Source organism: Salmo salar, chromosome 09 (assembly GCF_965601325.2).
Source record: "Salmo salar chromosome 09, fSalSal1, whole genome shotgun sequence".
Taxonomy (NCBI): domain Eukaryota; kingdom Metazoa; phylum Chordata; class Actinopteri; order Salmoniformes; family Salmonidae; genus Salmo; species Salmo salar.
The window spans coordinates 94,812,825-94,840,576 of record NC_138299.1 but is presented as its reverse complement, the minus strand read 5'-3'; the positions used below and the strand labels follow the sequence as shown (position 1 = coordinate 94,840,576).

The 27,752-nt window shown below is 45.6% G+C and overlaps 1 protein-coding gene across 3 annotated transcripts; it reads right to left on the bottom strand.

The window, feature by feature from the left end:
• Positions 1-65: 65 nt before the first annotated feature.
• LOC106612211 (SLAIN motif-containing protein-like) lies at positions 66-26,780 on the bottom strand. 3 transcript variants are annotated; one of them, XM_082956085.1, is made up of 9 exons: positions 26,508-26,780; positions 25,111-25,790; positions 16,443-16,582; positions 10,758-10,883; positions 9,440-9,580; positions 5,869-6,198; positions 5,334-5,474; positions 1,817-2,081; positions 66-1,506 (listed from the first exon to the last, which is right to left on the bottom strand). In XM_082956085.1, the coding sequence occupies exons 2-9, from the start codon at positions 25,368-25,370 to the stop codon at positions 1,440-1,442; spliced, it is 1,470 nt and encodes a 489-aa protein (XP_082812211.1). In that variant the 5' UTR covers positions 25,371-25,790; positions 26,508-26,780; the 3' UTR covers positions 66-1,439. The 3 variants fall into 3 exon arrangements, with proteins under 3 accessions (XP_082812211.1, XP_082812212.1, XP_082812210.1); XM_082956086.1 differs by having other exon boundaries at positions 5,334-5,471; positions 25,111-25,793; positions 26,508-26,763; XM_082956084.1 differs by having other exon boundaries at positions 25,111-25,793; positions 26,508-26,762.
• Between the last annotated feature and the right edge of the window lie 972 nt (positions 26,781-27,752).

Here is a 27,752-nt window from a genome sequence, read left to right as displayed (position 1 = left end):
ATCATATGCATAGACATTCATAGTTCCTAATAAAAAGTTCTCCCTTACTACAATGACACTACACGTTTTGGAATAGACATTTATTGACTGGTTCAATAAGACATAACAGTAGGATTATTCTTAGATTGAGTTTCAAAAACAGAACAGATTTTTATTCACCAGAATTTGTTCCAGCCTACAGCACATCAATATCTGGTGCATGCAGAGGTAGAGCATCTACATGAGCAGCAAAGTAAATATTCAAGTTCTGGGTAGGTTTTCTTCTTCATTTTCATTACAGTTCCTGATTTTCAGAGGCACTCCGCATGAGGGTGCATAGCTGGTTGTCTCTTAGAAAGAGCATAAGGCCTTTACTTCGTGCGTCAACAGTTTGTTTTATTAGTACAGTAGTATTAAAAAACCAACACTCAGATTCACCAACCGATATGCAGTAAAAACAACTGTGGTAAATCAATGTATACATACAAGTAGTAGTTCATTGGATTTTTAGAAACAATGCTGCAGCAACATATGCACCTTGCCACAAAGAATTTATCCCAACAATAACATTTTTTTTAAATAATAATAAAAAATTAAGTTCTTAAGGGGGGTGTTGATGGAAGGGCAGTGTGGTCTAGAGCTGTTGCGTTAGTCAGCAAAACACAATTATACAGGAATCACAACTAATCCCTCACAAACATTCAAAAAACCTTCCCACACGCATCAAGATGAGGGTTGTTCCTTGGAAGAACAAACTTATTATTTCTAAGGCTATTATATAACAAACATTTCTTTGTCCTCCGAGAAAAGAAAACTAAACAAAAACATCATGCAACACCCAAGTAACAGATGTGATCACCTTCAAATCAGAGTTCAACTTCACACATTAGAACAAACAGCCCATCCAAAGTCTTCAATAATTTGTAAATCTACAGAACGTAAACAAATAACAACCCTTTGTCTTCTCTCAACTATCATAAAATATAGACTGGAATTTGAATCGACATGTTATAAACAACATCTTCTGTACTCTGGAAGCTCTGTCTAGGTCCTGTCTCCAGTGTATCCGTGGGGTGAGAGGGTTCTCCATGCCAGGGAAGCTCTGTCTAGGTCCTGTGTCTCCAGTGTATCCGTGGGGTGAGAGGGTTCTCCATGCCAGGGAAGCTCTGTCTAGGTCCTGTGTCTCCAGTGTATCCGTGGGGTGAGAGGGTTCTCCATGCCAGGGAAGCTCCGTCTAGGTCCTGTGTCTCCAGTGTATCCGTGGGGTGAGAGGGTTCTCCATGCCAGGGAAGCTCTGTTCATCTACAGTGGTCCAGCGTACAGAGGTATGTTCATAGGCCTGCGGTATGGTCAGAGACAAGTTGGTGTTGCCTACAGGGGTACGTTCAGAGGCAATTAAGTTGGTGTTTATACATAAACGTGAGGTATAGGAGAGAGGTGGAGGAAGTTTCCTTGTTGCCTCAGTAGCAGCCGTCTCGCCACGACTCATTTGAGATTGGGCCATTCGTTCTAGTCATCCCCATAGACCTAACAAACAAAGACAACAATGACATACGTTTTGATACTTGTAAGAATGCCATTCAAACGGTTTGTGCCCTCCACTGATAAGGAGTAATCACATTTTTTTTTACATTTTAGTCATTTAGCAGACGCTCTTATCCAGAGCGACTTACAGTAGTGAATGCATACATTTCATACATTTTATTTTTTTCTGTCACCTTTAACCAACGGAATGACTGTATTGAAAGTCACACGTATCAACTCACTGAGTAATAATCCCAAGTCATAATGCTAAATGTGTATTTGTAAATGATCAATCAATCAAGCAAATAATCACCTATGTGGATGGGCCAGTCTACTCCTTGAGGATGGGGCTGCTGCTTGCCTCCCACCCCCAGTAGAGGCTCTCCCGGCTGTGTAGGCTCCCACATTGGCAGGCCCTGGGGACTGGACCCTCCGTACCCCTCCATTGGGTCCACTCTGGACTACAGGCAGGCCCCTGGAGGGCTGGCGGGCCCCTGGCATGGAGCCCATGGCTTTGACAGGGACCCGCATGGACAGATGGGACTGACCACTGCCTCGCATCCGACTGGATGACATACCTGGGGGTGATGGGCATGATGAGATGGGTTTAGGAGAGCACTATCCACACTCACACACTGCAAAGTAGTACACAAAAAGTTTACATGCAGTCTTTCACTTATTTCATGTTCATATGCCAATGCTCTGATGACAGTACAATACATGAGAGAAGAGCACATTCTCTGTATACTTGACATCAGGAATTGTGGCAGCAAAAAGTTGTAGACTAGATGCATGTACCTACAGGAATATTGGGACATGCTTAACACCCCGGCCATCCTACAATCGAAGCTTGATGCCCTCAACCTCACACAACTTATCAATGAACCTACCAGATATAACCCCAAATCCGTAAACATGGGCACCCTCATAGATATCATCCTAACTAACTCGCCCTCCAAATACACCTCTGCTGTTTTCAACCAAGATCTCAGCGATCACTGCCTGCATCCGTAATGGGTCTGCGATCAAACAACCACCCCTCATCACTGTCAAACGCTCCCTAAAACACTTCTGCGAGCAGGCCTTTCTAATCGACCTGGCCGGGGTATCCTGGAAGGATATTGACCTCATCCTGACAGTAGAGGATGCATGGTTGTTCTTTAAAAGTGCCTTCCTCACCATCTTAAATAAGCATGCCCCATTCAAAAAATGTAGAACCAGGAATAGATATAGACCTTGGTTCACTCCAGACCTGTCTGCCCTTGACCAGCACAAAAACATCCTGTGGCATTCTGCATTAGCATCGAATAGCCCCGTGATATGCAACTTTTCAGGGAAGTTAGGAACCAATATACACAGGCAGTTAGGAACCAATATACACTGGCAGTCAGGAAAGCTAAGGATAGCTTTTTTAAACAGAAATTTGCATCCTGCAGTACAAACTCAAAAAAGTTCTGGGACACTAAAGTCCATGGAGAATAAGAGCACCTCCTCCCAGCTACCCACTGCTCTGAGGTTAGGAAACACTGTTACACCCGATAAATCCACTATAATTGAGAATTTCAATGAGCATTTCTCTACGGCTGGCCATGCAATCCACCTGGCTACCCCTACGCTGGTCAACTGCCCGGCACCCTCCACAGCAACCCGCCCAAGCCCCCACCATTTCTCCTTCACCCATATCCAGTTAGCTGATGTTCTGAAAGAGCAGCAAAATCTGGACCCCTACAAATCAGCTGGGCTAGACAATCTGGACCCTCTCTTTCTAAAATTATCTGCCGAAATTGTTGCAACCCCTATTACTAGCCTGTTCAACCTCTTTCGTATCGTCTGAGATTCCCAAAGATTGGAAAGCTGCTGCGGTCATCCCCCTCTTCAAAAGGGGGAGACACTCTAGACCCAAACTGCTACAGACCTATATCTATCCTACCCTGCATCTCGAAGGTCTTCGAAAGCCAAGTTAACAAACAGATAACCGACCATTTTGAATCACACCGTACCTTCTCCGCTATGCAATCTGGTTTCAGAGCCGGTCATGGGTGCACCTCAGCCACGATCAAGGTCCTTAACGATATCATAACCGCTATCGATAAGAGACATTACTGTGCAGCTGTATTCATCGACCTGGCCAAGGCTTTCGACTCTGTCAATCACCACATTCTTATTGGCAGACTCAACAGCCTTGGTTTCTCAAATGATTGTCTCGCCTGGTTCACCAACTACTTCTCTGATAGAGTTCAGTGTGTCAAATCGGAGGGCCTGTTGTCCGGACCTCTGGCAGTCTCTATGGGGGTGCCACAGGGTTCAATTCTCGGGCCGACTCTCTTCTCTGTATACATCAATGATGTCGCTCTTGCTGCTGGTGATTCTCTGATCCACCTCTACGCAGACGACGCCATTCTGTATACTTCTGGCCCTTTGGACACTGTGTTGACTAACCTTCAGACGAGCTTCAATGCCATACAACTCTCCTTCCGTGGCCTCCAACTGCTCTTAAACGCAAATAAAACTAAATGCATGCTATTCAACCGATCATTGCCCGCACCTGCCCGACCATCCAGCATCACTACTCTGGACGGCTCTGACTTAGAATACGTGGATAACTACAAATACCTGGGTGTCTGGCTAGACTGTAAACTCTCCTTCCAGACTCATATTAAGCATCTCCAATCCAAAATTAAATCTATAATCGGCTTCCTATTTCGCAACAAAGCATCCTTCACTCATGCTGCCAAACATACCCTGGTAAAACTGACCATCCTACCGATCCTCGACTTCGGCGATGTCATCTATAAAATAGCCTCCAACACTCTACTCAACAAACTGGATGCAGTCTATCACAGTGCCATCCGTTTTGTCACCAAAGCCCCATACACTACCCACCACTGCGACCTGTACGCTCTCGTTGGTTTGCCCTCGCTTCATACTCGTCGCCAAACCCACTGGCTACAGGTTATCTACAAGTCTCTGCTAGGTAAAGCCCCACCTTAGCTCGCTGGTCACCATAGCAGCACCCACTCGTAGCACGCGCTCCAGCAGGTATATCTCACTGGTCACCCCCAAAGCCAATTCCTCCTTTGGTCGCCTTTCCTTCCAGTTCTCTGCTGCCAATGACTGGAATGAACTGCAAAAATCTCGGAAGCTGGAGACTCATATCTCCCTCACTAGCTTTAAGCACCAGCTGTCAGAGCAGCTCACAGATCACCACCTGTACATAGCCCATCTATCTACCTCATCCCCATACTGTTTTTATTTATTCATTCATTCATTCCGCTCCATTTGCACCCCAGTATCTCTACTTGCACATCTACCATTCCAGTGTTTAATTGCCATACTGTAATTACTTTGCCACCATGGCCTATTTATTGCCTTAATTCCCTTATTTTACCTAATTTGCACTCACTGTATATAGACTTTGTTTTCTTTTTTTTCTTCTGTATTATTGACTATGTTTTGTTTATTCCATGTGTAACTCTGTGTTGTATGCGTCTAACTGCTATGCTTTATCCTGGCCAGGTCGCAGTTGTAAATGAGAACTTGCTCTCAACGAGCCTACCTGGTTAAATAAAGGTGAAATAAAAAATAAACTAACGTGAATAACCAGGGAGGGAGGGACAGTACTGAGGGAGGAGTTGTAGGCCAGATGCCTGTAACCAGAATAATATTAGTGGAACTGAGGTGTAGGTAAGGGTTACCCTAGGAGGTGGGAGGTGTAGGTAAGGGTTACCCGAGGAGGGGGGGGGAGGTGTAGGTAAGGGTTACCCGAGGAGGGGGGGGGGAGGTGTAGGTAAGGGTTACCCGAGGAGGGGGGAGGTGTAGGTAAGGGTTACCTGAGGAGGAGTAGGGTAGGTGGGCTATGCGGTTACCAGAGCTCTGGAGGTTAGCCTCCATGCTGCGGCTATTCCTGACCGCCTCCAGGGAACGCAGGCTGGTGCGGGGGGCCAGGTTAGGCATGCTGTGCCTCACCTCTTCTAGAACCACACACAAAAGGCTAAAGTTGGAGAAAGACCAAACTGAAACTGCATTCTATAGCAGGATCTCCCAAAGTTGGTCCTGGGGCCCTCCCTGGGTGCATATTTTGGGTTTTGCCCTAGCACTACACAGCTAATTCAAATAATCAAAGCTTAGTGATGAGTTGGTTACTTGAAATAGCTGTGTAGGTCTAGGACAAAAACCTGGGGGGGGGGCCCAAGGACTGAGTTTGGGAAGCACTGTTCTATTGCACTAATCATTTTTTACATTTAATCCATTTATAAGTCATGTCTTCAAACAATACAGAGTACATCTAACTGAATTCCCTGTAGTTCTGACTGTGTACAGACACTGCTATGTGTGATACAGGAACACTCCTCTCCAGTCTCCTACCCTCGGTCTTGGCGAACTTTAGCAGCTCGGGCCCGGGCCCCTGTAGCGATCGCCGTGGAACACGTTGTCGGGGGGGCCCCAGCCTGCTGTACTCTGCTTGGCCCTGGGAACCCGTGGAGGGGGAGAGGCAGCGGGGCGAGCTCAGGGGAGAGGGGGAGTAGCGGAGACGTCGCTGGGGCAGAGAGCAACACTCATCCTCCTCATCCTCCAGGCTGTAGGTATCAAACTCCTGGTCGCTGTAGGTCCCACCCCGACGTAGAGACTGGAGGGAGGCAGAGGAACTACGACGAGACACTGAGGCAGAGCTGGAGGCATAGTCCTGTCTCAGACCTGAGAGAGAGGGCGAGAGTTACAGGCCCTGGACACTCCCTCAGGTGAGGACATACACATGAAAGAACAAGGGTCTACTGTATTTTATCACCTCCTTGACCAAGGCCCTTCTCCCCCTATTGCTCAGTTTGGCTGGGTGGCCTGCTCTAGGAAGAGTCTTGGTGGTTCCAAACTTCTTCCATTTAAGAATTTTATTTTACCTTTATTTAACCAGGCAGGCCAGTTGAGAATAAGTTCTCATTTACAACTGCAACCTGGCCAAGATAAAGCATAGCAATGCGACAAAAACAACAGAGTTACACATGGGATAAACAAACGTACAGTCAATAACACAATAGAAAAATAGAAAGATCTATGTACAGTGTGTGCAAATGTAGAAGAGTAGGGAGGTAGGCAATAAATAGGCCCTAGAGGCGAAAATAATTACAATTTAACATTAATACTGGAGTAATAGATGTGCAGATGATGTGCAAGTAGAGATACTGGGGTGCAAAAGAGCAAGTGGGTAAGTAATAATATGGGGATGAGGTAGTTGGGTGGGCTATTTACAGATTGGCTGTGTACAGGTACAGTGATCAGTAAGCTGCTCTGACAGCTGATGCTTGAAGTTAGAGGGAGATATGAGTTTCCAGCTTCAGTGATTTTTGCAATTCGTTCCAGTCATTGGCAGCAGAGAACTGGAAGGCGGCCAAAGGAAGTGTTGGCTTTGGGGATGACCAGTGAAATATACCTGCTGGAGTGGCACTATGATAGACTACATCCAGTTTGCTGAGTAGAGTGTTGGGGGCTATTTTGTAAATGACATCGCCAAAGTCAAGGATCGGTAGGATAGTCAGTTTTACGAGGGTATGTTTGGCGGCATGCGTGAAGGAGGCTTTGTTGCGAAATAGGAAGCCGATTCTAGATTTAATTTTGGATTGGAGATGCTTAATGTGAATCTGGAAGGAGAGTTTACAGTCTAGCCAGACACCTAGGTATTTGTAGTTGTCCACATATTCTAGGTCAGAACCGTCCAGAGTAGTGATGCTAGTCGGGTAGGAGGATGCGGGCAGCAATCGGTTGAATAGCATGCACTTAGTTTTACTAGCATTTAAAAGCAGTTGGAGGCCACGGAAGGAGTGTTGTATGGCGTTGAAGCTCGTTTTGAGGTTTGCTAACAGTGTCCAAAGAAGGCCCAGATGTATACAGAATGGTGTCGTCTGCATAGCGGTGGATCAAAGAATCACCCGCAGCAAGAGCGACATCATTGATATATACAGAGAAGAGAGTCGGCCCGAGAATTGAACCCTGTGGCACCCCATAGAGACTGCCAGAGGTCCGGACAACAGGCCCTCCGATTTGACACACTGAACTCTGAGAAGTAGTTGGTGAACCAGGCGAGGCAGTCATTTGAGAAACCAAGTCTGTTGAGTCTGTCGATAAGAATACGGTGATTGACAGAGTCCAAAGCCTTGGCCAGGTCGATGAAGACGGCTGCACAGTACTGTCTTTTATCGATGGCGGTTATGATATCGTTTAGAACTTTGAGCGTGGCTGAAGTGCACCCATGACCAGCTCGGAAACCAGATTGCATAGTGGAGAAGGTACGGTGGGATTCGAAATGGTCGGTGATCTGTTTGTTAACTTGGCTTTCAAAGATTTTAGAAAGGCAGGACAGGATGGATATAGATCTATAACAGTTTGGGTCTAAGGTGTCTCCCCCTTTGAAGAGGGGGATGATTGCAGCTGATTTCCAATCTTTGGGGATCTCAGACAATAAGAGGTTGATTAGGCTAGTAATAGGGGTTGCAACAATTTCGGCGGATCATTTTAGAACGAGAGGGTCCAGATTGTCTAGTCCAGCTGATTTGTAGGGACCCAGATTGTGTAGCTCTTTCAGAACATCAGCTGTTTGGATTTGGGTGAAGGAGGGGGGGGGGGGGGGGGGTAGCCAGGAGGAAAGCATGGCCAAACCGATTATGGTAGATTATCGGTGGTGACAGTGTTTCCTATCCTCAGTGCAGTGAGCAGCTGGGAGGAGGTGCTCTTATTGATGCAGACCAGTGTTCTTGGGGACCTTCAATGCTGCAGACATTTTTCGGTATCCTTCCCCAGATCTGTGTTTCAACAAAATTCTGTGTCGGAGCTCTACGGGCAATTCATTCAACCTCATGGCTTGGCTTTTGCTCTGACATGCACTGTCAACTGTGGGACCTTATAGAGACAGCCTTTCCAAATCATGTCCAAGCAATTGAATTTACCACAGGTGGACTCCAATCAAGTTGTAGAAACTTCAAGGATGATCAATGGAAACAGGATGCACCGGAGCTCACTTTCGATTCTCATAGCAAAGGGTCTGAATATTTATGTAAATAAGGTATTTCTAAAAACCCGTTTTTGCTTTGTCATTATGGGGTAGTGTGTGTAGATTGTTTAGGATTTTTTTTCTTTAATCCATTTTAGAATAAGGCTGTAACATAACAAAATGTGGAAAAAGTCAGTGGGTCTGAATACTTTCCGAAGGCACTGTATACAAAGAACTATTAATAGAAAACGGGTCAAATGAAACAAAGTGCAGCTAGTTTGCAGTCTTTCCAGCTTCAGTTTGAAGTTATTGTGTTAGCTGTGTTGTTGGCTAGCTCTCATACAACAGTGTCCTGACGAGAGAGCACATTTCTCTATACCAAGTGAATTTGCGCATCATTAGCTAACATCATTAGCTAAATGCAGCTACTTTGTTGTTATTCTGGCTGCACTGTTTGATGTGACTGTAAATTAGCTGTAGATGGCTAGCTAGCAACCCTAGATTTGTGTCAGGACTATATCTCGTGGAAGGATGAAATTGTATGAATAAATTCCTCACTTTTAAAGTTTAACAAAAATATGTCAATCATTATTTGAATGTGTTGGTAACTTGTATAAAAAGCGATAATGCTCTCGAAGCCAGTGTTTGGAGGATATATTGGCACGGGTAACACTGGCTTCTCAGGCATTATCACTTAAGTGTATATCTAGTATCTACATGGACAATAATCCTGAAAGACATGGACACACCCACCCACACATTACAAACACAGTCCTGCCCTAAGCACGCACTACCACAAAGAGTCAGCATATGCTCAGTCTTCTATATTTTCAGCATATTGACAATAACAATGGTGTAACCCTTTAGACTTTGGTAACACAGTATTCTAGACAACGCCACTCCGTCTTCCTGAAACGCATGATCACAGTAGTCATTATTCTAGGCAACACCACTCACTCTCTTCCTGTAGGCGGGCCATGATCTGGACGTCAGTGAGGTCCTGTAGCTTGTAACCCATGGTGATGGAGTCGTCTGAGGTACTCAGCTCACTGTCTACAGAAGACTGGGAACTCAGAGCAGAGTGCACACTCACGTAGCCTGAAATTACAATAACACAACCATGATTTAGATCACACACACACACTACTTCAGAATCCACCACAGTTAACACACACACACACACACACACACACCTGCCCCTTGAGAGATAAAAATAAGGACAATAATACAACCTTAAAACCAAGGACATGCAACTATACATTATCCATACACAGCTATACAGTAGTCCATCTGTATTAGTCTCCAATCATAGACTGAGGGCTGGTCCAGTAACAATGTTTCTGGATCAGGCCTGCATTATGAGAGGAGATATTTAGAAGTCCTGACTTCCCTGTCTGTCCTACTGGATTAGTCTAGACACAGTGCTGAGGATAGCTGGAAGCATGAGGTGTCTACTAGGCATCAGCAGGGCCATCATCTGACACCCCCCCCCCCCCCCCCCCCCCCAAACTGGAACACACACATCCTTCATTCAAACTGACACACAGAGGCAACAGCAGCATCCAGGGTGTTTGGTTATATAACAGATGTGGGATTAGGAGGGGTCACCAGCAAGCAAAACATTCACATACTTCATGCAAAGGAGTGTTATTTACAGTCTGTGTTTATAATAACAACATAAGCATTGTGTTGGTTTATATAGCGCCACCCCTCACATTGAGAAGTTAAAATGTTTGTTTTCCCAGTATCGCTAAGGGTCAAAGTATTTGATATCCACACCACTCTGCAAAGCAAGCCTGTAAATTGCATTTGTTTTCGTAAAATAATGATCAATGCATAATACAAGATACCATTCAGCATCTTGGCTGTAGTAGGCCAATATACACAATAGATCCAACCTTTGACCCTTTACGTCGTTGAGTTGAGAACAACCCTTTGAAGAAACGTTGCAGATAACAGCAAACATTTCAAATATTAAAAACTCCTTACAAACTTCTTACTTTCAAAGTCCTACTCCAGTCTCCCTTTCAGCTCATTCATCACCTGTTGTATTTAAAACGCCCATCCCATTAGGTGGTCCAGGTGTCCAGATTACTGTATTTATACATGGGGTATTGTTTTTCCAACAGGAAAAGTTTGAAAATAGATGGAGCGCATCTTTAAGAATTCAAGTTTTTTTTTTTAAATCTGATACTACTTTATCTTGAGTTCCACCAACATAAAAAACACAGATGAGATGAATATAAAGCATGTGGTGTATTAATACCATGCATACCTGAGCCACCACTGGCTAGTAGGGTTTTGTTAGTGGATTTGTTGTGGTACCCAGGAGAGAGGAGGCCAGAGGAGCCAGCCTCCTCCGTCTGACCAGAGCTGCTGTAGATGTTCCTCCAGCGAGACGCTAAAAAGGCACACAGGAGAACAGACAGGAGAGGACTCGTACAGTTACATAAAACAGAGTCAAGGCACAGTTTAAGGCAGCCTGTATCGTGCCAAAAGAGTGTCTACTTCACTAGAGCATGTTAGGACTTTTTTGGCCAACATCCGTGCCTTGTAGGCAAAAAAAACCAAAAAAACCTTGGGGTGGGAGTGAGTATGTGTTCAGGATTCCTTTAGATACCGAGTCTAAAGTGAACAAGAACTTTAAAAAGTAATTCCTGATCAGAGAGAAAGTACAACTTTGAGTTTCTAAATGGCCGTGGCTGGTTCATTTTGAGCTGTGAGACAAGAGTCATTGGTTTTCCAACAGCTTTTAGAACTTACTGTCCTATATCAATACTTACATAAGAGCTAACAATGGAGCCTATGACAGGGCATTCATTCCTAGGGCAATGGGTTCTATATAAATGTTCTCTTACTTCATCAAGTGTCATTGTTTGCTGATATACACTGTTTGACACTACCGTCATTCTATTCAGCTCCATTGGTGTCTATATTTTTACTGACTTCACACAGCATCATTGTCAGCTACTACCTCCATTCAGACTCATTGCAGGTGCCAAATGGGCCACAACACAAGTTTGGGAGGGGTGTAACTGATCTAGATCACCCTTATAGGCTATGAGAGGTAGCAATGAGGCTATGGCAGGTCATTATTCCTAAGGCACTGGTTCTTATGTTTTATTTCATCCAGGAAGCAGTATTGTTTGCTATTCACTGTCTGCCATTGGCTCGGTCAGTCATTGAGCCAATGGGCCACAACAACACAAGTTTAGCAGGGTGAAACTGTCCAATATCATACTGCTATAACATGACTCATAACTATGGGGTAGGTTATAGCCTAGTGAATGACTTTCTATATTTTCCCGCTGCCAGTGGGTAGGTGATGTAATGCAGTGAATGTAGGAGTAAACTCTGGAGCTGTAGTCTCCTGTACCACACATGAAAGTAGCACGGTGGTGTGCATGTCAACGTTTCCCTTCTAAAGTGGGTAGTTTCATGCCCTAACAGACAGCTGTGTTCTGGTGCTATAAGACTGACCCAGGGCAAGGTAATCCATCATAAAATTGTTTTGTCAAGATTACGAGATAAACTGTCTACATTAGGGGTGGATGTATTTGAGGACACTGTCTACATTAGGGGTGGATGTATTTGAGGACACTGTCTACATTAGGGGTGGATGTATTTGAGGACACTGTCTACATTAGGGGTGGATGTATTTGAGGACACTGTCTACATTAGGGGTGGATGTATTTGAGGACACTGTCTACATTAGGGGTGGATGTATTTGAGGACACTGTCTACATTAGGGGTGGATGTATTTGAGGACACTGTCTACATTAGGGGTGGATGTATTTGAGGACACTGTCTACATTAGGGGTGGATGTATTTGAGGACACTGTCTACATTAGGGGTGGATGTATTTGAGGACACTGTCTACATTAGGGGTGGATGTATTTGAGGACACTGTCTACATTAGGGGTGGATGTATTTGAGGACACTGTCTACATTAGGGGTGGATGTATTTGAGGACACTGTCTACATTAGGGGTGGATGTATTTGAGGACAAGTTGACAGCAGTGTCATAGTGCACCAGAAGCAGTCAGACTCTACAAAGATCAAAGACCTTTGATTAGACCACATATGCCATAAGTAGCCATGTGCTGCTGCGTAGACCTGGGTCTTCTTATCAAAGCTCCAGCTGCTGTCAATCTATCCTCAATACACCCACTCCTTTTTTATAGAATTTCTCGTGATCGCCAAAACAACTTTTGTTATGTCTTGATCACCAGAAAATTATCTTATGATTGCTATTTAAAAAAAAAAAAAGTATTATAATGTCCTCTCTAGACTTCCTTCCGTACAAAATAAAACTCCTGGTCGCGTAGCAAAATACTTTGGCGCATTTTAGAGCCCTACACACAAAACGAGCAGTAAACAAGACTACAGAGGGTTGGGGAAGATGGATAAACCGTAGGAAAGTTCCACTGAAATTGACCATGGCAAAGGTGTTGACTTAGCAATTGTCATTGTCTGTGTCCCAAATAGCACCCTATTCCCTCCTCCACATTCTGACAAGGTTGTCAAGAGTGGTGGAGATAAAATAAACTATTTCTCCCACTCCACGAGGTGGCGTCATGCCCCCTTAATGGGAGACAGTGTCGCTCTGGGTAATGCAAACAGTGACGTCGGGTACAGGCTACAATTTGTTGTAGGCCCCCAACCTTTTCGCAATGCCATCACGTCGACTGGTCCCCTGGCCTCAGCACCAGTATTAAAGAGAGGAATTATCCTCCATGCTCCAGAAACACGCAACATGAGTGGTTCCTCTGTCGGAAGCCAGGACGGCTGGTATTTCCTGGTTCCGAAAAGGGACGCCCCATTCTAGACATGCGTGACCTGAGCAAACATCTCAGAGTTTGCAAATTCAATATGCTCACAAAGCAACGGCTGTTACGATCCGTGCGTCTCGGCGACTGGTTCGCCACCATCATCCTAAAGGATGCATACTTTCATGTGCCCATGTACGCTAGTCACAGAAAGTTCCTGAGAATCCATTACGAGGCAATAGCCTATGAGTTGTTGGTACTCCCATTCGGCTTGTCCCTCTCAACTCGTCTTTTCAAAAGGTGGTGGAGGCAGCTCTGGCAACCATAAGGGGCCAGGGGCTGAGGGTATTGGCCTATCTGGACGATTGGCTGATAGCAGAGGAGTCACGGTAACAAGCGGTTACATACATCCATCCAGGCCGGTGTCTCATGTTCAGGTCTACGTTTTATTGTAAATCAGAAAAAGAGCTGTCTAACCCCATAGCAGCACATTCCATTCCTGGGGCTCGAGTTACAGGCACGCTTATCCCTGGAAATGGGGTCCAGCTCTGCTTGGCCAAATGTTGATTGGGGCGCACAGTATGGGGATAATGTCTTCTATGATAGTGGTCATTCTCCTGTCACTATTATTGATGCGGCCGTTCCACTGCTGGGTGATAGCCACACGCTTGGCTGCATCTGGCCACCTAAACCGGTCAAGTGTCCCCTACATGCCTTTGGGCACTAGCCAGTGGAGGGACCCTGGCTGCTGTCGCAAGGGGTTCTCATGGGCCGGGTGTTCTCATGTTGTGTTGTCACAACAGACGTGTCCCCTGTGTGAGGATTACTCAATTCGGGGACTATGGGCGGTGTCACAGTAAACCCAGCATATCAATTACCTGGAAATTCTAACTGTACTTAGCGCTCAGGCTCCTCCTCCCACGTTTGTTGGGCCGGCATGTGCTGACATGATGGTGGAATACATCAGACTGTGGGGGTACCCCTCCTCACCTTGCTCCCTGTTACTGTGGAGCAGTGCATATTTGCTCACACATCAGGCGGTGCATGTTCCCGGTTGCCTCAATTCGGTTGAGGATCTGCTATCCAGGGGGAACCTCTTCCCCAGGGACGCTCTGGCGCACCAGTGGCCTTGGAACCTCCTTTACGCGTTGCCGCCAGTGGTTCTGATTCCACCCACGTTAGAGAGGATGCGCTGGGAGGGCTAATCATACATTTGTGTGTATCCCAGTTGTCCCAGGCAGCTTTGGTTCGCAGAGATCATTCACCTTTTAGGCAGGGACCCGTGGCAACTCCAGTTGCGCAGGGACCGATCGTCCCAAGCGCAAGGACAGGTTTGGTACAAGAGGCCAGAGATTTGGTTCCTATGGCCCGAGAGGGCCAATCTGATGGCTAGGGGTTTACCTCCGAATGTCATCGCTACCATTCAGTCTATGCGTGTAAGTGGCAAGCGTTTGAGCACTGGTGCCAAGAAAGGACTTTGAGCCATTTCCCTTTTCACCTCCTCCTTTTGCTTCTGCATGCCCTGTGTCTGGTGTAAGCTTTATGCACATACATAGAATGGACCCGGGATATCCGGTTATGTGCCCAGCTTTTTGTCTGTGTCGGCTAATCCAGATCGCGGCAGTGTCTCTCCCACTGGATTGCATCTCCCTGGCATATAGCAGCAAGGGTTACCTAGTGCCCACTCTACCAGGGGTTTGGTAGCGTATTTTCACGGGTTGACAATAGGAGATATTTCTGCCGTGGTGAGTTGGGCATCACCACACACTTTTTGTGAGGTTTTATAGCTTGTTACGGCTCCCGGTGTAGCCCACAGGGTGCTGACTGCTGGGACAGGGGAAAGTCAACAGCTAGCATGCAATACCCAGACTGCAGCATCTAATGCGGTCAGGTCTGGGTGGTCTGCCATGGGCCATTTAACTCAGGATCCATTGGGGTCGACTTGGGGCATGATTATACTTCCCCAATTTGTAAGTCGCTCTGGATAAGAGCGTCTGCTAAATGACTTAAATGTAAATGTAATGTGGTTGACTGACAAAGGGAACGTAACGTTATGACTAACTACTGTTCCCTGAAGGACGGGAAACGACGTTGGCCCTAACGTTATGACTAACTACTGTTCCCTGAAGGACAGGAAACAACGTTGGCCCTAACGTTATGACTAACTACTGTTCCCTGAAGGACGGGAAACAACGTTGGCCCTAACGTTATGACTAACTACTGTTCCCTGAAGGACGGGAAACAACGTTGGCCCTAACGTTATGACTAACTACTGTTCCCTGAAGGACGGGAAACAACGTTGGCCCTAACGTTATGACTAACTACTGTTCCCTGAAGGACGGGAAACAACGTTGGCCCTAACGTTATGGCTAACTACTGTTCCCTGAAGGACGGGAAACAACGTTGGCCCTAACGTTATGGCTAACTACTGTTCCCTGAAGGACGGGAAACAACGTTGGCCCTAACGTTATGACTAACTACTGTTCCCTGAAGGACGGGAAACAACATTGGCCTAACGTTATGACTAACTACTGTTCCCTGAAGGACAGGAAACGACGTTGGCCCTAACGTTATGACTAACTACTGTTCCCTGAAGGACAGGAAACAACGTTGGCCCTACACCGCCTGTTCCTGGGCTCGGTGAAGAGCGTTATGAAATTGAAGGAATGAATCCGAGCCCCACGCTTATCACTTGTGGAACGCGGGGCTTCCAGCGAGGTGCAGACTTCATTGACCATGTCAGGAGTGATTGTAAATCCTTCGACTGAAGTCGTGAGAGTGCGACTCCCCATAGTATGGTGTACTTAGTTTCCCTCCTTCAGGGAACAATAGATCTAGTCATAACAGTTATTGGATAGGAGGCTATACTGGCTATTTCCAGATACTGCGTTATGACTGCATTCACTGGTGGTCAGTGACAAACTACATTTTTTGTATTAGTTTATTGCTTGTTATGAGGTTATTGGGTGTAGGACAGGTTGGTGGTTTTATAAGGTTGCTGTATGGAACGATTCCTAAACAGTTATGTTATTGTAAGGTTATCAAAATGTTGTATGATTATTATTAAGTTATAGGATTACTATAAGGTTATTGTACATGGTTAGTGTAAGGTTACTATAGTATAGTTACTTTAGGGTTGTTAGTAAGGTCATCGTAAGGTAATTAATAAAGGTTACGAGGTCGGTGCGTACTCTGGTCGAGACGGTTGAGTAGGGTGCGACAGGCCATCTCCGTCTCTGGGCTGGGGTGGTCCAGAACCTTCCGACACCACTTCAGAGGAGACTCAGGTCTGGGCTCAGCAACTACCTGCTTCATAGGGGGGACATACAACCTGCAGAGACAGAGAGAGAAGAGATGAGGCAGGCAGATGGGGATGGAAAACAGAGGAGAGCGATGTGGTAGATAAAGAGGCAGGGAGTGATGAAAGGAAGAGGATGAGAAAGTGAGGTGGATGGAGAGAGGGAGAGGCAATTTACATTTTGCAAAGCCTCAAAGCCTGTTTATCCAGCCTGCCTGCAGCCAAGCAAACAGCAGAACAGTGGGATAAGAACACAGTATTAAATGGTTCGCTGGCCTGTGAGGTATGCATTTAATAACCTTTAGTATGTGGGAATGTCTGCAAGAGGCATGCCTTCGTCTTTTACGCATGGTGGAACACAACCACACACAGAGGCACAAACTCAGTATCCTTCATAACACTAATCATCTACTACTAGAAATAGGCTAGCTGTTACATACACCTCTTGGAGGAGGGAACAACACCGTGCTACACTCAACTCCCTGTGGAGGTAAAGAGGCATGTGGCTGTAGGTGGAGGTAAAGAGGCATGTGGCTGTAGGTGGAGGTAAAGAGGCATGTGGCTGTAGGTGGAGGTAAAGAGGCATGTGGCTGTAGGTGGAGGTAAAGAGGCATGTGGCTGTAGGTGGAGGTAAAGAGGTATGTGGCTGAACATTACCGTTTACAGGGAGTTTATTCTTAAAAAAAATACAGCAGCATGTCTTGGTTGTATACATAAGCCACAGCGCAGCAGGAGGACAAGGCTACAGCGCAGCAGGAGGACAAGGCTCCAGTATACTTGAAGTACAGTCAGGCCAGTCATTTGACCAAAACCCATCCAATTATTCAAACCTAGACAGTAACCACACACACACACACACACACACACACACACACACCACCCCCCCTCCCGACCCATTTAGTTCTGCCCATTCTAGCCCATCCTATTTTCCCAGGCAATATCCACATTCCACAGTAGTTGTAGTGCTGTGTGTTCTCAGACCATCCCTGACTTCTTCCCTCCACAGTAGCCTGTGCATGGCCCCATCTCCCAATGAGGGCTCTACTGTACTGTCCTCTCCCAGCCACCACTATGCATTACCTTCTACTGTACTGTCCTCTCCCAGCCACCACTATGCATTACCTTCTACTGTACTGTCCTCTCCCAGCCACCACTATGCATTACCTTCTACTGTACTGTCCTCTCCCAGCCATCACTATGCATTACCTTCTACTGTACTGTCCTCTCCCAGCCACCACTATGCATTACCTTCTACTGTACTGTCCTCTCCCAGCCATCACTATGCATTACCTTCTACTGCCTGAGTTGTCTGCCGACACCACGTCTTGCCTACTGTAGACAATATGCCTAGTCTACTACACAACCACCTCACATCTATATTTAACATCAGTGATCGGCCTGATAGTCTTGCATTGCTTTGACCGTTTCTAGAGTACATGTGAAGTCTAGCTAAGTGGCGGTGAGTGTTTGAGTTGAGGGACTGCCAAGTCCGTTAGGACGTTTGATCCGGGTCACATGGGGAATGCGTTGAGCCACCACACACACACACACACACACACACACACACGCTAACTGGTTTTTGAGTAATCAACTTGGGCTCATCTTCCCATTGGACAAACACAACCCCTCTATTCCACTGGGACCAGCAACAACACAGAAAGAATGATCCATGTCACTCTCACATACAGGACAGCTGTTAGAGTAGTCAGTCAGGGCTCTAAAGTCAGACAACTTGATCCTGGAACCATTTACCAGCTATTGGAAGAGCTGACCAGCACTGGCTGATGCTAAGGAGTAGGCCTAGTTAGCTAGGCCAGTTGTTTAACAGTCAGATCATTTGATACTCAGAGCTACAGTTGAAGTGTAGAGGCACTAAGGGCAGATCATTTGGTAAATGGACCATTTGGGATTTTACATAGAGATAGAAATACCAGTAGGTACACCATCACCCGCAAACAAAACAAAGCTCTCGCGCCATCACCCGCACACAAAACAAAGCTCTCGCGCCATCACCCGCACACAAAACAAAGCTCTCGCGCCATCACCCGCACACAAAACAAAGCTCTCGCGCCATCACCCGCACACAAAACAAAGCTCTCGCGCCATCACCCGCACACAAAACAAAGCTCTCGCGCCATCACCCGCACACAAAACAAAGCTCTCGCGCCATCACCCGCACACAAAACAAAGCTCTCGCGCCATCACCGCACCCGCCCGGCCACACCCGCACACAACAAAGCTCTCGCGCCATCACCTGCACACTTTTTTGCTCCTTAGCTGGTGTGCCGTTTCTTGGCAGGTTCCTTGCACAGCGGGGTTACTTCAAGCCTCAGATTACTAGGATTTCTCCAAACTTCCCAGTAAATGTTTTAAGTAGCAGAAGGTCTATGATGGATCACATGCTGCCTAAGTCCCCCAAAGCAGTTTAGCCCCCAGCAGCATCCACCCGGCCCCCAGCAGCATCCACCCGGCCCCCAGCCCAAATGGTACCCTATATAGTACATTTGGGATGTAACCCTGAGCCCTAGCCTCCAGCCCAAAGCAGCTTGGGGGTCCATACCTGGGAAGATTATTTATTGAATGTTGTGGTAGTGAGAACCTCCTGGGACTCATACAGACTGGTTAATGATGTGGTAGAGAGAACCTCCTGGGACTCATACAGACTGGTTAATGATGTGGTAGAGAGAACCTCCTGGGACTCATACAGACTGGTTAATGATGTGGTAGAGAGAACAAGGCCTCATACAGACTGGTTAATGATGTGGTAGTGAGAACAAGGCCTCATACAGACTGGTTAATGATGTGGTAGAGAGAACAAGGCCTCATACAGACTGGTTAATGATGTGGTAGAGAGAACAAGGCCTCATACAGACTGGTTAATGATGTGGTAGAGAGAACAAGGCCTCATACAGACTGGTTAATGATGTGGTAGAGAGAACAAGGCCTCATACAGACTGGTTAATGATGTGGTAGAGAGAACAAGGACTCATACAGACTGGTTAATGATGTGGTAGTGAGAACCTCATGGGACTCATACAGACTGGTTAATGATGTGGTAGAGAGAACCTCCTGGGACTCATACAGACTGGTTAATGATGTGGTAGAGAGAACAAGGCCTCATACAGACTGGTTAATGATGTGGTAGAGAGAACAAGGCCTCATACAGACTGGTTAATGATGTGGTAGAGAGAACAAGGCCTCATACAGACTGGTTAATGATGTGGTAGAGAGAACCTCCTGGGACTCATACAGACTGGTTAATGATGTGGTAGAGAGAACAAGGCCTCATACAGACTGGTTAATGATGTGGTAGTGAGAACAAGGCCTCATACAGACTGGTTAATGATGTGGTAGAGAGAACAAGGCCTCATACAGACTGGTTAATGATGTGGTAGTGAGAACAAGGCCTCATACAGACTGGTTAATGATGTGGTAGAGAGAACAAGGCCTCATACAGACTGGTTAATGATGTGGTAGTGAGAACAAGGCCTCATACAGACTGGTTAATGATGTGGTAGTGAGAACAAGGCCTCATACAGACTGGTTAATGATGTGGTAGAGAGAACAAGGCCTCATACAGACTGGTTAATGATGTGGTAGTGAGAACAAGGCCTCATACAGACTGGTTAATGATGTGGTAGTGAGAACAAGGCCTCATACAGACTGGTTAATGATGTGGTAGAGAGAACAAGGCCTCATACAGACTGGTTAATGATGTGGTAGTGAGAACAAGGCCTCATACAGACTGGTTAATGATGTGGTAGTGAGAACAAGGCCTCATACAGACTGGTTAATGATGTGGTAGAGAGAACAAGGACTCATACAGACTGGTTAATGATGTGGTAGAGAGAACCTCCTGGGACTCATACAGACTGGTTAATGATGTGGTAGTGAGAACAAGGCCTCATACAGACTGGTTAATGATGTGGTAGAGAGAACAAGGCCTCATACAGACTGGTTAATGATGTGGTAGTGAGAACAAGGCCTCATACAGACTGGTTAATGATGTGGTAGAGAGAACAAGGACTCATACAGACTGGTTAATGATGTGGTAGTGAGAACCTCCTGGGACTCATACAGACTGGTTAATGATGTGGTAGAGAGAACAAGGCCTCATACAGACTGGTTAATGATGTGGTAGAGAGAACAAGGCCTCATACAGACTGGTTAATGATGTGGTAGAGAGAACAAGGCCTCATACAGACTGGTTAATGATGTGGTAGTGAGAACAAGGCCTCATACAGACTGGTTAATGATGTGGTAGAGAGAACAAGGCCTCATACAGACTGGTTAATGATGTGGTAGTGAGAACAAGGCCTCATACAGACTGGTTAATGATGTGGTAGAGAGAACAAGGCCTCATACAGACTGGTTAATGATGTGGTAGTGAGAACAAGGCCTCATACAGACTGGTTAATGATGTGGTAGTGAGAACAAGGCCTCATACAGACTGGTTAATGATGTGGTAGAGAGAACAAGGCCTCATACAGACTGGTTAATGATGTGGTAGTGAGAACAAGGCCTCATACAGACTGGTTAATGATGTGGTAGAGAGAACAAGGCCTCATACAGACTGGTTAATGATGTGGTAGAGAGAACAAGGCCTTGCTGCTTTGGATTGTTAATCCCCAGATCAGCTGCTAAAGTAGCTACCCATTTGTTTGCGTCGTACAATACTGTACAAAATGGGACAGATAAACAAACACATAATGGGTTTTAAAAAAACACCTTGGACTTGGCAAACACACACAACCCACAGGCCTAGATGAACCTTGTGGTGTACAGAGGGAAAATTAAATTAAAATGGATTATTTGGGAATTAGCAATCTGCCATTACAAACGTTGAGGTAATCCAATCGTGTTAATTAAATTCTGGTAAACAAGCCAAGCTTCTCCACAACAGAAGAACCCAGACTAGACACAGACACACAGTAACAACAGTACAGGGCTGACATTAATTTGAATGATGCAAAATATGGTACTGACTTCCAGGACTTTGCCAGCAGTAGAAGCCCGGAGTAGTGACTGAACTAGGAGCTCTGCATGTGGGATAAACAGAGGACAACTAACGCCTTGTTTCCACTAGTGATGCACCAATATGACATTTTTGGCCAATACCAATATCCGATATTTACAATTTTAGTGGCTTTTTAAGCAATCCAGTACAGTTCAATAGTTTACACACACACACACACACCTCAGTGCAGAAGGCGTCACTACAGTCTGGTTTGAATCCAGGCTGTATCACATCCGGTTGTGATTGGGAGTCCTATAGTACGGCGCACAATTGGCCCAGTGTCGTCAGGGCTGTCATTGTAAATAAGAATTTGTTCTTAACCGACTTGACTAGTTAAATAAAGGTTACACACACACACACAAAAGTTATTTTGTTGGCATTTATGTATGTCCCCATTACCAGTAAAACATAATCAAAACCTATTTCTTTCACTTACTTGCTGTGCTGTTTCATTGTTCAGTCGTTTCATTCTCAACCAGGATTGCTATGGAACCCCGTTTGGGTCTTTGTGTGTCAAAAAAGATGTGTCAAATAACACATCTGTTTCATATATAGCTAGGTGTCATCTAAAAATAACCGTAATTTATAACATTTTACATTTACATTTGAGTCATTTAGCATTTCTCCGTACTGGTCCCCTGTGGGAATTGAACCCACAACCCTGGCTTTGCAAACACCATGCTCTACCAACTGAGCCACACGGGCTCTTATTTGGTTAATTGTGGTCAGACCGATCAATGTGAAGCTAGCCACAATAAGGATTAGCCACAAGTGGCCTTTGCTGTTAGCCTTCAAAATAAAATAATGGCATAATACTACTATTTGTATTCATTTGCATTACTGTCAATTACATACTTTTATTTTGAAGGCAAACCGCAAATTCCAAAATTGTGCCTAATCCTTAGTGTGGCTAGCATCACAACACAACCTGGTGCAGTCGAGCCTCACTAGCCCGATGAAGCTAGCTGGCTGCTTATAACGTTAGCTTTGGGCAACAGGGTTAAGTAGCTGGCTAGCTATTTATTTTCATGAACTGAAGTTCAATTTCAATAGGCGAACAACAACAAGTGGCAACCTAACTAACACTTATCCACAAGGATTCCTAAATCATTGAAAGAATAATGAAAATGACTGCAGGTTCTACTGGTCATTGTTTTCAGGCTGGTTGTTTTGGTGCCAACTAGGTACCAAGCTAAAGCCATCTACCCCAGAAGTTGCAGTCAAACAAATGATGCTTTATTATCATCAACGCGGTATTGTAAACAGATAGTTCGTGGCCGGTGTTTGCAGACTTTTTTGTACAGCTTTGACAGAGCTACTCTATCTTTTTCAACAGGCAAAGACCCAAACGGCGTTCCATAGTATGCATGTCGTGACACTAATAGCAGTGATGCTGTTACTGTGTAAGGTAACATCTGAAAAATAGCACACCTGGTAGTTTGTACCGGTGCTTGACCAGTCGGCGAAAGCCAACATCACCCACGACAGAGAACGGTTGATTGTCAAGGGCTATAAATTCCATTATCTTGGCTTTAATGGATTTCACTTTTGAGTTGTCTCGCTGAAATTGTATTACTCTTTCAAATGACTGCTCGATCCACACAAGCAGACATTGTGGGCTAGTTTAGGAATGCTGTGTTGCACATATAGAGCAACATTTTACGTGGAGTCATTATGTCATGTACCTACGTTATATAGCTATGCATGTCAGCTTTGACATCGGTTTTGCACATTGGGGCGTTAAACTAGACATCGGCCAATACCGATGTTGGCATTTTTAGCTAATATCGGCCGATTCCAATATGTTCACCGATATATCGCGCATCCCTAGTTTCCACTTCTCTGGCTGTGGAAAATGCTGTATTGACTGCAGCCTTGGATCATCACAGTTTAACAGGGGCACATAAGTAACTGCGTGTGTCCTTTTGAACTTTGCCAAGAAGCAATAAGTTAAGTCATGCCATTGGAGTATCTATGGCTGTATGTTTTAGGGCCTATGGCTGTATGTATTAGGGCCTATGGCTGTATGTATTAGGGCCTATGGCTGTATGTATTAGGGCCTATGGCTGTATGTATTAGGGCCTATGGCTGTATGTATTAGGGCCTATGGCTGTATGTATTAGGGCCCACAGTAGCAAAATGCTTAAAAAAAAAAAAAACTAACACAAGCCTTTCTTATTGGACAAGTTCAGGTAGTCCCTCTCTGTTTGTCCATTTTATTTGGTTTGGTGCCTCTTGAATAGGACCCATGTGTCCTTGACCATTGAGAGGCCAAGCTGTGCTGCGCTAGTTCTGGCTCTGAGCTCAAGCCTCCAGCTTCCTTCCCTCTCTGGGTATTCACATCAGAGAAGGACAACACTACTGCTGCTGAGCTCACACACACAGACTGCACTGAGTAAATCACATTGGCTGGCTGCCCCTAACCCAGCAGCAACAGTGGCCTCTCTCCCTGTGCCCCTCTCCCTCTAGAGCACGGTGCTCCCTCTCTCTTTCCATTTCGGTCTCCCTCTCAGTCACTATCCATCCTCTCTCTCCACACTACCCCCTCTTTTCTCGCTCTCCAAATCACATAGATTCAGTGATCAGAGGTACTGCCTGTCACAGCCCATTTTATACAGCCCACAAAGCTGAGCATTTCCAAGGCAGAAGCAGCACTTCGATATTTCCATCTAAAGGCTGCTGTAGCCTACTAGCTCTGCTGCATAAAATCTGCCTATTTTCTGCACGGTTTCCTCTGGTTGTTACGTATCACTGAAACCAGGCCAACTGCCACTGCAGAGACCCACCTCCAACCTAGGTCTACGTCCCAAACAGTACCTTATTCCCTACCTAGTTCACTAGGGCCCATAGGGCTCTGGTCAAAAGTAGTGCACTACAGGGAATAGGATGACATTTGGGACGTCGTAAGCCAGGTCAAATGTACATTTTTGTATGACTAAAAGGTTGCGGTCATAGTCTCTCTACTTCTAGGAGTGAAAGGTTCAACAGAACAGAACCATAATGAGTCATCTGGCTATAGGGCCTTCCATCATCCTGAGTGTGAACACAGTATGACATCACGCTGACCTCTGGAGACAGTGGTAAACAGATGTCGCCACTCCAACATGTGGGGTACAGACTAGTGAATGTTAGTCTACACGAGTTCCTCTGTCATCTGCAGTGATCAGAATGTCTGTTGTCTACTAGGAATACGTTTCATCTGAACAGTTGTTTCACGACAGAGCACAGAGTGCAGTATCTGCAGGTATAGCAGCAGAAAGGAAGGGACAGGAGACTAAAACACTGACATGCACACATGGTGCGCGCCTAAGGCGGACTAAGAACCTTTATGATCCAAGCATAGCGAATAAAAAGATAAGGGACCTTCCAGACAGTGTGCAGAGGACCCAGGCTGAATCTGAAATGGCACTCTATTCGCTACACAGTGCACTACTGGATGAGAGACCTATGAAGGCCCCGGTCAAAAGCACAGCATTAGCTATACAGGAAATGGGGTGCAATTTCACAGGCAGCCGTTCTCTCTCTCTCTCACCATGGTACCTACCATCTGTCCTCATCATCCACCTCTGCAAGGTCCTCCCATAGGTCCAGAACATCCACCTCATCCAGGGCCAACTGGTCCAATCCAGAGTCGCTCTCCGCCAGGGTCTCAGACTCATAGCTGTCCAGAGAGGGACTCTCTGGGGTTGTGCTTAGCCCCTGGGTCTGCGCCGGTCCTGGTTCATTCCAGCATGGCAGGGTCAGAAAGCATGCAGACAGTCCACCATCCTCCTCTTCCCGGTTAAGTACAGGGAGCTGGGACATATCCTCACTGCTACTACTGTTCTGAGGAGGGGACAGCTCCAAGTCACTACTGCTGCCACCTAGTTCCGTTCCACAACTTCCACTGCTCCCCAACCTGAGAAGGGAGTTGGTGTTGATCACTCCTTCACAGGAGATTATCTCATTGATGTTGGTACTGGTTGTGAGGATACTGTTGTTTGTGGTGGTCGCTCCTCTGAGATGTAGATTCTTACTGCCTCCCCTGTTGCGGTGTGTTTGATTCTGGACCTCAAGTCTTCAAATGAGTTCCTGGAGCTTACGTACCTCCTCCAACTCCACCCCTGCTAACTCCTGCTCCTCCTCGTAGCTCGGCTGGGAGGGCTTCACAAGACCCTCCGCACAGTCATTGTCTGCTGGTTGCTCGGCACTGGCGCTGCCCGGAACTACCATGTTGCTACCGGTCTGCTAGGGGAAGAAAATGTTTCGATCAGCAGCTCGCCCAAGGAACAACAAACCATCAGATATTGGGTACAGACACTCAGTGAGGTACAGATCATGGTTGAAAACAGTGGGGGGGGGGGTGTTTTGTCACAGCGTTGCGTAAAATGGCTCATTATGATCTGGACTACTGCTGTGAGAGTAGCAGTCGATGAGCTTGTAATCAAATCATCCGAACAACCAAACTACGAGCTAATCGTGGGGGGATAGCTAATCAATTTAATCATAGCAACGTTTGCTTGCCAATAAAGCCAAGGCCATATAGACGGGGGTTAAATATATTTTCTGCCTAGGTCAATTAACTAGCAAGCTCCCATGATTAGCACCAATAATACCGCCACGATGAATAAAGAAACGTCCTAAAATAACGGCCGAAGCCTCAAAGGCTGACAAATGACAGGCTAGCAACAGCCGCACAAACAGCCCCACACTCGTTCAGATTCATCGAATGCCGCCAACATTTACAGTTCAATATAAGTCCAGCTTCTTGTTGCCATTTGTTATTAGCTAATTATCAAAGTATAACTTTAACACACACATGCATTTATATAATATGACTCTAAAAGACACACATGCATTTATATAATTTTTCATGCAAGCCAATAGATAATTTTTGTTATATCGATGCATTTTCAAAAGAGCCGTTGGGTTAGTTAGCTAAACATAACAAACCTACTGTACCTGTACCGGTTGAGCTGAGCCGTGTTGATATCAAAAGATGGTCGAATGAGCCTGCTAAATCCAACGAACGAGAGTTAGCATGAATCAAGTACGTTTACAAGGAATACTAAAAACGTAAATCATATGTATCAACAACAAAAAATACAGCTATATGATTGTCGATGTAATGTGGGGGGACCACGCTAAGCCATTTTTCCCGTTAGCCTGTAATTGGCTAGCTAGCTAACTAGCGGCTATGTTTTGCCAGCTTTTGAGGGACTCGAGTTGACCCAATCAGGGCATTGCTCCCGCCCCGTACTTGACATTACCGCGATATTTGGTGCCACCTGCAGGATACTTCAGGTGTTGCATGCCGTTCTCTTCTCATGCGCTAGAGGTCGCCGAATACAAGGAGAACGCAAAAAGACACATGCAACGCAATGGCACACTTGGGGTGCATTCAGTTCGCTTCAACGTTTGCTTCGTTGCGTAACTATTTGTACTTAACGACACATTTCCCCAAAATGCTGAGCACCGTTCTTCAACAGCATTTGAGTTACAGCCACAAACATTTCAGTCGACATGAGAGTAAATTAGATGTATTGGAATGTTTGGTGTTGTACTAGTTATGTAATCTACCACAATACCTATAATTATCCAAATAACCTGTCTTCAACATAACAAAACTGCATGAGCTGTGAAAGGGGAAGAAAACAAACTAACTGAGGAAAAGAACTCCTCTGTAGTATTGTGATGCCACACCTCTCTTTATCTGTGCCAAGATAACACACCAAGACATAACATCATTGGTCAAGTTTTGCAGAACTCTTACTTCTGTTGCAAAGGTGATTCTCACAGCAATAAACATGCTTCACTTATTGAATTGTATCCGTAGATAATAGAGCTATGAGTAAGTAGTAGCCTACGACCAGAAACAAGTTCAGGGCAGGGACTAGATCTGATGTTGACCTAGTGGAAGAATACTGGGTTGGGTTCCCAAAGTGAAGGCAGAGAGAGGGTGGAACCTGTGAGAGTGTCAGTTTGATAGTAACTCTGCTGGTTCGGGAACATGTACTAACAAGTAGGCTTATGCACATGTTACTGTGTGTGTACACCACCATATTCTTCACTATATCAAATCAAAGTTTATTTGTCACGTGCGCCGAATACAACAGGTGTAGACCTTACAGTGAAATGCTTACTTACAGGCCCTAACCAACAGTGCATTTTTAAAGTAAAAAATAGGTATGAGGTGAACAATAGATA